This window comes from Polyergus mexicanus, unplaced genomic scaffold, assembly GCF_030449975.1.
Source record: "Polyergus mexicanus isolate NDT 795.1 unplaced genomic scaffold, iyPolMexi1.0 SCAF_13, whole genome shotgun sequence".
NCBI lineage: Eukaryota > Metazoa > Arthropoda > Insecta > Hymenoptera > Formicidae > Polyergus > Polyergus mexicanus.
Genome location: NW_027223333.1, coordinates 492,562 through 505,574, shown reverse-complemented (window position 1 = coordinate 505,574; position 13,013 = coordinate 492,562). Strand labels below are relative to the sequence as shown.

The 13,013-nt window shown below is 33.2% G+C and overlaps 1 protein-coding gene across 10 annotated transcripts in view; it reads right to left on the bottom strand.

The window, feature by feature from the left end:
• The window catches only part of LOC138938926 (trehalase), a 46,495-nt gene that overhangs the window by 13,758 nt on the left and 19,724 nt on the right, over positions 1–13,013 (bottom strand). For 4 of the 10 annotated variants that reach the window (XM_070306331.1, XM_070306337.1, XM_070306341.1 and 1 more), the window contains one exon: positions 5,895–5,981. In XM_070306331.1, the coding sequence (XP_070162432.1) occupies positions 5,895–5,981 (87 nt within the window). Of the gene's footprint in view, positions 1–5,217; positions 5,982–8,591; positions 8,791–9,249; positions 9,696–13,013 lie in introns of those variants that run through there. The other 6 variants (XM_070306333.1, XM_070306339.1, XM_070306332.1 and 3 more) reach the window with 6 other exon arrangements.

Here is a 13,013-nt window from a genome sequence, read left to right as displayed (position 1 = left end):
GAAATGACAACGCCATTTTGTTATTTACGTTCATTTGAGAGTATGTATATCGTTTCGATGGCTATTTAATATTTAACATTTTTATCATTTATTTATTATTCACATCTATTAACATTTAATCGAACGCAAACGATTTTATATTAAAAAAATACGATATACGAATGTATGTATCTTATATATATATATTTATTATTAATTATTAATATTTGAAAGAGATTCCGCTTATATAATATGCATGATAATCTAGTTTAAAGTTTTAAATACGTGGATATATTTATCATTTCTTTTCAAAAAATATGTTGATATCGATATATCATAGATCAGTATCTTTTTATCTTTAACGTCAATTATGTATGCAGAAAATTATCGTGGCAAATAACCATATCTTTGATAAAATATAAAATTTTCACAAACAGGTGCACTCGAAACGCCGTATCAGCAGACTACGCGATACTGAGGATAGAGAGTTTTAATTAATTGTTGACTTAATTAATCAGTTAAACGCGATTCCAAATATTGCATCATGGCATCTTTATTTATTCAAAACTATATATTTTTTGTGACAAGATTCGCATTTAATACTATGTACAGTATTGCACATAAGCATTATTAGCGAATTAAATATATTAATATTTATTTACATGTATATACAGGGTGAGTTTTTTAACCTGAAACTTTGAAATATCTCGAAAAATAAGCACTGAACGAAAAAAATGTTGATAATCAAAATTTAATCCTTCCGCGGGGGAAATACATTAGTGTTAAAATTCGGCCCCCGCCCCCCCCCACCTCCTGGGGAGGAGGGGGGGGCAACTTTAAAATCTTAAATGGAAACCCCCATTTTTCATTTAGTATTCTTGTAGCTGACATCGAGAGCTTTCCAAAACACTAGAATAAAGTATTTTTTTATTAAGTACTTTTTGAGTTATTTTATATTTGAATCTGACATATTTTGATATAAAAAATAAAATATTTCGTAAAATATTCAGTTTTCGATAATTTTACCGTAATACTTCTATGTACAGAATAATAAGACAAATTAATTAGTGTCTAAAAAAAAAAAACAAATAATTGTTTAAAAAAATACATTGTAAATAATTTTCTTAAAAACAATTTTTTTTTTTATACTAATTGATTTGTCTCATTATTCTGTACATAGAAGTATTACGGTAAGATTATCAAAAATTAAATATTTTACGAGATATTTAATTTTTTATATCAAAATATGTCAGATTAAAATATAAAATAACTCAAAGAGTACTTAATAAAAAAATACTTCATTATAGTGTTTTGGAAAGCTCTCGATGTCAGCTATAAGAATACTAAATAAAAAATGGGAGTTTCCATTTAAGATCCCCTCCTCCCCAGGAGGTGGGGGGGGGCGGGGGCCGAATTTTAACACTAATGTATTTCCCCCGCGGAAGGATTAAATTTTGATTATCAATATTTTTTTCGTTCAGTGCTTATTTTTCGAGATATTTCAAAGTTTCAGGTTAAAAAACTCACCCTGTATATTTACGCGCGATTTATCAAAAATTAAATCTTGAAACTTAGTGTGTGTTTTAGAGTTAAACGTCATTGCATTCTTATCCGAGGAAACCTGATCGCGCTACTTTAATAAGACGTCATTCGGAAGATTTCCGGAAAGAGTCAATTTATTCCCACTCGTTCGCTACGCTTTAACATTCACTTATTATTCTTTACATGTATATTTATCTTTCCATTCTAAATTTATAAATTTTCAGAAAGTTTGATATAGCCGAGGAAATTTGAGCAGAACACGTCGTTTTGGAAAACAACAACAAAAGATTTCAGCAGTTAATTATGCTGTCGCGCTCATCAAGTATGTATACCTATTACCGGATATACCCGGTATATAATATATTATCTCACAGATCTCGCAAATTTGCCAATGTCGCGACACATGTATACACGACAAACATGTTTGCATCATGTGACTTGATGACTAACAAGTAAGATGAGAGAGATCTTGCTTTCATAGAAGGTATTACCGAAAATTTTATATCCACAATTTTGCAGATAAATCTTCACGGAAATGCTATTATTTTATTCATAAATCGCGATATCGCATTTTAGGGGAAGAGAGTTATTATCTTTTTTTTTTTAAGCAATATGTATTATATAATTTAATCTCGAGACAAATACCGTATATATTTTTCTATCAAATGACACCTTTCATTGCAGAAAGCATTACGTAGATTTTGTCAGAATTGAATGGCGTAACGCCAAGAGTACCGTTGTCATAAATATATATGAGAAAATATTCTATCTCTATGGAAATCTTTATGCGAGATGCCTATATCTCATTTTGATTCAAAAACTTGGTCTAAAATAAAATAAAAGTTACGATAACAAATTTTATTTCATGAATCTTTCAATTAATACGCCATGTTATATAGAGTATGATACGATATTATCTACGATTTATTGCACGCTTCGTTTGAAAATCACGACGTATCTGTAAAAGAAAGTCTCGTAATTCTTGGCTAATAAAATTCTGCCATCGTATCTCTAATATCGAATGATCGTCTAGATAAGAACTAAACAAGCTCGCGAAATAGTAATATTTATAATCTTATACTCACAAATACTCTCGTCGCAGAAATTCGTTTAGAGCGCAAAAAAAAAAAAAAAAAAAAAGAGAAAAAAAATCTCAAATAGAGATTCTGAAGCACGTCATCGATCGCGCGAGTGAAAAGTTTCCGCCGCAAGTCGGCGCGTACGAAGGAGCCGTCATCAGCATGTGCACACATGCATTTGCAGACGTGTAAAGGTCACGTTCATTGTACTTGCGGAACACGCTAATTTAGAGCCCAACTTGTCACGCGCCTGATCTCAGGACAAAGTTCATTGCTAAGGTCATTTCCCTAAATGCTTGCGTCAAACGTATATATATATATATATATGTATAATCTCGTCCATTTAAAATGATACCGATTTCTTCTCACTGCATTAGAGACACGATTATATCGTATAATTATATTGCACTTTAGGAGCGACGAGACCCTACATTTCATGAGAAGAAGTATTTTATGCATTTAAATACAATATATAATGGAAAAGATGTTTCTTTCGTTTCTTTTATCACACGGTAATTTTTTTTTCGGTAATATATACGCAAATTTAATGCAACTTTAAAAAAAAATAGAAAATGAATTTATGAAACTTTTACAATTTTATATATATATATATTTTTTTTTTTGCTGTTTTCAAAATAATGTAACGATGAATATATGCACGAGGAAAATGTCAAATCAATCCACGATCTATTTTCGGAGGAAACCGAGTATTTTTCTGACGTATATTTCGGCGACACGTGGTTTGCGTCTACGTCAAACCGATGTATGAATCGCTCGTAATTTGCTCGCTTGCAATTTGGGCCAAGTCTCAAATAACATAACGTAAGCTAAAACGTTTCAACTTGTATAAATGGTATAACGTTATTATACTTACAAAGAAATAATATTATTTTGTGATAAATTTGTAGCTAAACTTCAATTTAAATAAAAAATAATGTAAAATTAAATAAAAAATGTGTGAATTTCATAAAATTTAAATAATATAAATTTGATATAAAGTTTAATTGTGTGTAAGATACATATGCATACGGCAAAAATGAGGATAGTGATTTTATTATGTACAAATTATTCCCCAATCCTTGAAGGAAATGTACGAAAATAATTGTTATATCCGAGACGACTATTTTTATCGTACAGCGAACGATGTGACTCGCCGTCAACGAATCACTTGAAGTCTCGTGACATTTCTTTTCGACATGCCTGATACCTAAGATGCTCCGGTTAACTGTTGGGGTTTATATTTATCATATCATGGACACACGATTTTCTGACGAATGACCGATGTCGGTTATTTAAAATGAGCGTAAGCTTTAAATATCGAATCTTAGGCTTCTCCACGCTCCATACAACAAAGATTTATTAACATTAAGAAAGTTATATTTTATTTGACTATGTATATAAATAATTTATTTTTAATTCAGTTTCGAAAGTTAGATATATATAAATAATTTATTTTTAATTTAGTTTCCAAAGTTTTTTAAGAAATGGAAAGTGATACGATTTTCTTCCTGTTCGCAATCGTGTTTTATGCCAAGATTGCACATCTTGTGTTGATTTCTGCGCATGCTTAATTTATGACAACTACAACAATTTTCGTTATAAAACTTTCATCTATTTTTATCAATAATTAAAATAATTTTGCGATAAAATACAAGCAAGCGATTAAGCCAAATAGAAAAATTAAAGTTACAGGAATAAGTATCGAATAAAGAATAAACAAAATATACTTATGCAGCCAATAAATTTTTTGTACGCATAATATTGTGTTTTGTGCTTTAATGAAAAAAATATATTCATTTATGCATAAATATTGCTGATAAGCGAATGATTAAAAATTCAGGCAAAATGTTTATTATTTACACTTGGCGTATTACGTAATAACTTGTAACTCTATGCTGCACAAGATGCAATAATGTAATCTCTAGTCCTGAATAATTAACCCTACGTCATTTTGTAGATTATTTCCGCAAACAATGATTAGTGAGACACGATAACCGGTATATAAAATTTTATGCAATTACATGCATTTAACGTAATTGCTTACGTACAAATCAGTGGCGTAAGACTCGATCCCGGGCCCATAACTTTGATAAAATTTATATGAAATACGAGGAGTGACAAATTTACTTTGAAATGCTCGAATTGGCAATTTGATTCTCAAACGTTTTTCGTTTGAATTCTCGCATATTTATCAGCTTCAAGTTGAACGGATGAGTTCTTATCTGTGCGATCGAATGAAAATCGACGCGATATATTTACGGAGACAAACGATGAAAGATAAATCGCTGAAAAAATATTTTCAATCGCCAGCCAGCCAGCCAGCCAGCCAGCCAGCCAGTCTTACATTGTACGAAGGATCGATGTTGAAAATTTCCAACATTGATATCGCGCAACGAAAAATCGCCTTAATAGCAGTTTATCACCGCTTTTAAAGGCTAATGGCGAAAATATCGGCGTCACCTAACTAAAAATAAGCGTAACCTTGTTATTTATCGCGAACGACGGCGCCGTAAAAAAAAAAAAAAAAAAAGAGAGAGAACATAATTTTCCGAATGGCAGTTTTTGGCAGGGGCGAGTAAGGCTGGATTTCGTTTGGCTGGTTCACTGAGACACTTACCTTGGACACGGGGCCGATTTCTTCGTGCCCGCGATAGCAGAGCTTTGAAGAACGACGAGGCATGCGAGGAGCGCAGCGTTCAGCAGAAGACGATACCTCAAAACAGAACATGTCGAGACCATGGCCATTTTTTTGCTTTCAGTTTGTCCGTGTACCCCTCTCTTGTATCGTACGCGTGTCCGCGTGTACGATTTGTTTATCTCTTTTACTGTCTTGTCGATCGAGTATCGCGAACCCCTGGATTTTACATTATACACAAGCACGAGCGAGAAAAACACGCGCGCGCGTATCACTTTATCCCTCGAGGCTCTACGCGAGAAAATCTACGTGAAAAGATCACGAAAACGAACAATGACGCGTGTAAGAGATTTTCACGGCGTGTCTACGACTTTTTTTCTTTCCGCCTTTTATCAAATCGAAAAGATGACTCTTATTTTATAAACGAGTATTGATAAATGATTCTCTCGTTTTTCCTTCTCTCTCCTCCTCTTTCACTCTTCATCTATTCTGTTCTCTTCGGTTCTCACGGTTCCTCCCGTTTTGCGTCTCTGTGCTTCTCTCGACTCTTTTTATTTTAGGCCCAGCTCGATTTGACAGTCTCGCTTTTTTATTTTTTTAAGCGAGGGATACGAGGGTGATGGCGCGCGGATGATGATCCTTATGCGAATGATCCTTACTTTTTCATGATCGATTTCGGATGCGGGTCCACAAACTTTCGCAGCCGGCGCGGCGGTCTCAGCTCCAACAGCGAGGCCGCATCTCCCCTGTAACACAAAGTGTGAAAATAGATGTTAGGAGCGAATAATAACGTCAACGTTACATTTATAATGATCCCGTGAGAAAATTTAACACTTTCACTGACGATCATAATTTCAATTATACGCTATTTACATTTTAATGCTCTTATAAAATAGTCAAGAGCAAACGAACATCATCAATCGAGAGAGCTGCGTGCATGCTAATACTTACGTTAGAATCTTTACGCGATAAAGAACCTATCGAGAGTCTGCGATTTTTTTTTTTCGTCGAAAAACCAAAATATTACCCTTTCGGCGCGCAATGAAAAAAATTTAAAACAGGACAGTTTACCTTTTTTTTTTTTTTTTGCTATTAAACATAATAAAACGTATAAAATAAAACTAGCATCAAAATAAAATGTTCCCTCAAATATTTAATTTCAATTGTTAAGTTTTATATAATATAATATTAAGTTTTCGATAGATAAACACACGCATGCTCGTAGAAACAAGTTTGTACAATTACATAATATCACTTTTAAGAGATCATAGTGCAAATAAAAAATGGTTTTTTAATCCAGATAACGGTGGCTATTTCAAGAAAACGTAATGTCGTCTGTTACGAATATATGATATCCTGCCGATAAATTGATCGCCATAGCCTCATTAGCTAATTACGTTCAACGTGCTTGAATTACGAGGAGCGAGTTGTATATGTGTGATTCGTGAGCAAGATTAAAATTAGATATGTATCGGCGTCACGTCGATCGAAATGATAAATATCTCACACCGCAGTGATAAACGATTCTGCGAAGATATCGCAATAGATCATTCGCAGATAATTCAATAAATTCATAAAAGAAGGACAATGCGATAATCACGTAAATGCAATTTCGTTAATGAACACAAATAGAATAGAGTTTAATGTCATTTTAACGCCGGATTATATAACGCAATAAAAATTCGGAGTGAAAAATATTTCGATTGAAAAATATTTGAATTTCACGAATTAATATATATCATATGTCGTAATTAATTAAATTTGACGCATTCTACGTCAGACATTCGCACGTGGATGAACATAGTTCCCGCATAGCATCGTTTGGGAATAAAGTTTAAAGCCATCGATTCGCCAGTACAAACGCGTTAAGAATCGATCGATATCATCTCGATCGTTTAAGAAAATAATTGCGCAATGATTTGTCATTTTTCTCCAAGAATTGGATAAAAAGTGCTTTGAAAATTAAATTCAATAAATCTACTTGATTCATTCAATTTAAATTCGTTTACTTTTTAAATTATTTTTAATATCAATTATAATTAATTTTTTCAAAATCTTAGAAATGCTCGATCACACCGATGTTGCATTTAATTCTTCCATCTGAGTAGATACTCTGTAATAGACACTTATGATAAAATCTTTCATAAACGAAGCTAAAGTAAGTGAGATTGCGCGAGATCATGATAAGGGAGATTCCGAGCGTACGATATTATAAAACGTGTTTTTTTTTTATTTCCTATGCCGTTATACCATGCACTGTTGAAATCGTGTGTCCGTATCAGCGACGTGCTCGTTAAGTTTGTCAATACTGGTCACCAAATTGATATCACTCGTGCCTATTTCCGTCCTTAAATGGCACCCGGCTACATTTAGCTACGGAGTAATCACGAGAGCGATACGTGCCACCCGCCTCTTCACCGTGCAATACACTGCCCGACAATCATTCGTTCCGTTCCCCTAACGAGACGAACGGTAGGTGTCGGGATACTCATACTGAAAACATTACGATCGCACGAAACTACGATTTACTCGGTCAGAAAAATTGCATTATCTTCATATTCGCCACGACTGTGTTATTAAAGGGACAAACCCGTTTGAAACCTCGAAAAATGAGCACATTTTCTAGATTTTTTTGCAGCGCAACGACTTGATAAAAATTTTCAATTTTTTTTTTACGATATTAACACAATATTATTAATTACTTAAATAAAAATTTTCAGTTTTTTTTTTTTTTTTTTTTTTTTTTTTTAAGTTACGGGAATATCGCTCCTCCAAATTTGAAGCGGTTACACGGTGTGTGTGAAAACGTTCGTATATCATACCTGAAATCAAAAATCCAAGTTTTTTTCTAAACATTGTAATAGCTATCTGCTATCCAAGCGGTTTTTCAAAATTTCAAAAAATGAAAAAATGGCGACGTATTGAAAAAAAGTTTCGATCTTTTTTTAACTGCATTTTTTTTTAATAACAAAAAATGGGACTCGAATTAAAAAAGGCTTCGTTGGCAGATGGGGAATCTTATTAGAAACTCGCATGTAAAATTTGAAGTCGATAGAATCCGTCAAACGTAGCCCGAGTTTTCACACCGTGTATAAAAGCATAAATCTGCAAATATCCGCATAACTTGAAGGGGAAAAGAGAGGGGAAAAAAAAACTAAGCATTTTTATTTAAGTAGTTAATAATATTGTATTAATATTGTAAAAAATATCAAAATTTTTATCAAGTCGGGCTGCAAAAAAAATCTAAAAAAATGTGTTTTTGCATTTTTCGAAGTTTCAAACGGGTACGTCCCCTTACAGGGTATACGTTTATAAAAAGTTAATCGCGAATTGTAATAATTGCTTGAAATAATTACGTCTTTCGAAAGATGCGACGACACACGGAGCGACTTGTGTTGCTACCTTCCTGTTCGAGCTTCGCCGTACGAATGGCAATATGACAGTGTATCAAAACAATAACGTTACACGGCCGTCAATCCCCTCCCACTGTCGAAATATTTTATATGGTAAATACTTTATATATAGAATAGATAAAATCCCCACTCCTACGTTCACCTAATTGGAAAAACGAAACAAATCATTGTCGAATAGTGTATATAAATTGAAGAGGTAAATAAAGACTTGGAATAATGACCAGACATTATCGGATGACTTATATATCGCCGTCATTTAATAATATTATTTCTTTCGCAATATTACGCGGAATATTCAATTTAAAATTAAAAATAGAAATATTTACAAAAAAAAAATAAATAAATAAATAAAACGTGGAATCTTATCTATAATGTAAATATGTTTTTTTTTTTTTTTTTTTTACATTTAAACTTAAGTTATACGAAGATTTTCAAAGGGAGATAATAAATAACAATTGTCGACGTTTTATATAATTACATCTTTGTGATGCGTTTATATATAAGTTGAAACAATTTCTAAAAATATAACGGATCAAAATTTATAGCTAATATCGCAATTGAAATTATCCCTCATCTCGACAAGCGTCTCGTCTGTACTTACACGCAAGCCGACCTTCGCGTGTCTTTCCAATCTCTCGGTAAAAGAGTCACACCGCTACGTCAGAGGATCTCCTTCGGATGCACAGAAATATATCGCTCCGCTCCTGATCGAACGCCAACTCGATCGCGCGTAGATCCCTCGAGAGCTTAATGAGAATCGGTGACGGTATGTCGCGCTCGATCTAGTCGCAATGCCCTGACCTGAATGAAAATGCCAGATATACGGAATCGCGGGACGGACGTGAAAAAGAGGAAATCGGGAGGATGAGCGGAGACACAGACGAAGAGGAAGAGCGAAAGGGGAAGGGAGGGAGTGGATGAACCAACGCGCTACAGCCTCCTCCTCCTCCTGGCCGAGAAAATCCTCCTCTCTTCTCCTCGGCAATGCACGGTGCGGCGTGCGTCGTGCGACTGATTCGCGCGTTACACGCGAGTCGCCTTTTAAGCGGCGTTACGTCACACGTCGCAGCAGCTGAGACGAGCCCCCGACAACGCGTCCGCTCATTCGCCGTGAACGGGACGTACATACGCGCGCATACCCCGCGGCGAATTTAAACTCGGGAACGCGTCATGGCGCGCTCGCGCGCGCGCGCGGCGCGTCTCGCCGAGAAAGATCCGGATCTAGGAAAGGCGGCGGCTGCTGGCTCTGGCTACTGATGCAGCGAATCGCCCCGTTTAACCTCGGCCTGCCCGCGTTTCGAAGAACGAAAACGGATCTGCGTTGGCGTGTTAAACGATCAGGCGACAATGACCGAGGATTAAACAGCGTACGAGTGAAATTTTTCAAAGGTCAACTTCGTCGACGATCATGAAAGAAATTATAGTTTAGAAACGGCTGAGAAAAAAATCGCATATCCTGCGTTACAACCTGCGTATTGGTCGAATAATATGATTTCGTTCGAACACTTGCACGTGCAATCTTATCTATAATGTGAATGTATGTTTTCTTCTTTTAACGTTTAAACTTAAGTGCTTATATATGCAAAGATTTTCAAAGAGAGATAATAACAATTGTCGACATTTTTTTTATAATTGCATCTTTGTGACGCGCTTACATAAGTTCAAACAGTTTCTAATATTCCAAGTAATAAAAATTATATCAAGGATATTATTAATTTCCCTTCTTTATGAATAGGAAAATATCAATATATAAAAGAAAAAAACCGCGAACACGCGCGCGAATGTTAATCTTGTTCTGACGTCGTCGTTGAATTCGTAATTTCTCCAATGCCTATATGACGTCGGTTGCTGGCGCAAATAGTGAAAGTATCGCGGATAAGTACGAAATTGTTGAGAACTTTGTATAATTGACGCGAAGGCAAGGGTCGAGTTTAAAAATAATCGGAAGGGTAAACGTTCTCTATATATTGCTATCAATATTATTATTGCAACAATTATTATTACAGAATTTTATTTAAAGATCGGCGCGAAATATATTGCTAAATTTACGGAAAAACCATGACAAAACGATCATTCGCAGAGTAAAAAGCAGGCCGTACGATACGGTTCATTGATAGTAAGCGAAAATTATTTCTCAAGGTTACGTAAGCTGGGTACCAAAAAAAGATTATGTTGATAAATATGACATAATACATAGTGCAAAATCAACGAATCTATTGTTTCACTTCTTTCAAGCTGGCGGGACCAAATCGGTAAGATTAAATCGGCAGGACCAGAAATTGGATCCATTGGAATATTTTGTATTAATTTGTAACAAATAATTTTGTAATAATTTTCCGTGCCATTTTGAAGAAAACAATGAAACTGCTAGCTTCACATTCAGCTGACAGAAAAAAAGAAAGGAACAAAAGAAAAGTAGAAAGGAATGAATTTGTATTACATACTAATTTGTTACCGCTAAATATAATTTTGTATTTCTTGCTATTTGGAAAAAAAAAATCAAACGACAAATTATATATTATTATAAAAATTCTCATTACAAATTATTATTACATCTCATTGTATTGTATTGTAAATATGTTATTATATTTTATTACCAATAAAAGAAAGAAATTTTTAATGCACAATAAAATAATTAAAAAATTAAGAATGCTTATTAATTATATAACGTTATTTTTAGTCGAGTCGACAAGTTCTATATTAAGTGTTTCCGTGATCGTTAACACAGGAACTATTTATTATGCAGTAAATAAAAGAAATTATACAACATGCTAAAGAACACATGCACTAATTATAGCTCTCTTACGAGCAGTGTTTTTTTTAGATATTTTAAGACATAATAAAATGAAATAATAGTTTGACATAATAGAATATAATAATAGTTTGTAATAAAATTTTATAATAATATATAATTTCTGTTGACACCTGAAATGGTTTATAATTTTTTAACCCGTATATCATTATTGCCAATTCATTGATTGAAATAAATAAACCTTACTATTTTTATTCCTTTTAGTTGTAATATGTGTAATAAGTATTCGCTTTTTAATAATTTTGATTCTGCCGATTCTATCAGATTCAGAAAGGTAACTATTTCCACGCAAATCATTGTCATATATCAATAATAATCATCTGCATTCATTAATATCGCGCGCTTATCAATATCAATAATTTTCTTTTTATTATTCACATATTATATATTTCTTCACGTGACAATAAACGTATCGAGAGGAATCAAGGCAATCAATTGAAAGGAATATACATTCTTAAGGATTGTTACGCAATCGGTATGTTATATAATCCTTTTTACAATACTTTGAATCATCATATAAGCTTTCAACTCACGTTCGTAACGAATGAATAGTTACTATTTGCATTATTCTGAACAGCGATGCATACATATACATACATATGTTCAATGTTCGTTTAATTGCTCGTTCAACTGAAATTGTCCCAGAAATAAAGAATATGAAGAATATAAGGATATGAATGTCAGTCGTCTGCGGAATATATAAAGTGTATCCTTCGTTTTAAAGAAATAACGCGTAACCCATTCACCGTGATTAGATTATATTTCATCTATTTTCATCCCGTCACGTTTATCTGACTTAATTTTGATAAGCTATTATCATTAATCGCGAATATTACCCTCTATATTAATCTTATCGTTTGTACAATATATTCGAAATTGGTACATCATTTTTTTATTGGCAATTATTTCTTTGTTACCATATATATATTCTCGGAGAACTGAAACATGTCCGTCCTTAAAAAAAAAAAAAAAAAAAAAAAAAAAAAAAAAAAAAAACCTTTGCGCTCAAGTTTTATTATAATTAAACAAGCTACAGATTTTCTACACGGATTCTGCAGCAGCTTGATTTTTCAACGATTACAATGTGCAACATTACATTTACGTTACGTCATACGTTAAAAACCGTGGATTAACGTAATACTAGATCTGTACAAGCACGGTTATTAATAAATACTCAAAAAAAAGTGCAATTAATTAATTAAACATAAATAATTAAACTTTTTTCACATACATCTTTATTAGATCGTAATGTTTTACATTTGTAAAACTCACTAATCACACATAATAAGACTAATCAACATAAAAAAACAATTTTGAACGCATAATAAATGTAATTAAAACAATTTGATTGTTTTATCCAATTACTAAAAGCGCGATCCTTAAATGAGATAACGATAGCATTAACCAAATTAATCATTGTATCTTTTTTTTATCATTGAAAAGATGTGTTATTTTATACTCACATATACATTGTTTCACATACGCACACAAGTGTGTGCAAGTATTTAGAGATAATTAACTGTTGTCGCGTGTTTTCCTGTAACAAATTTGTC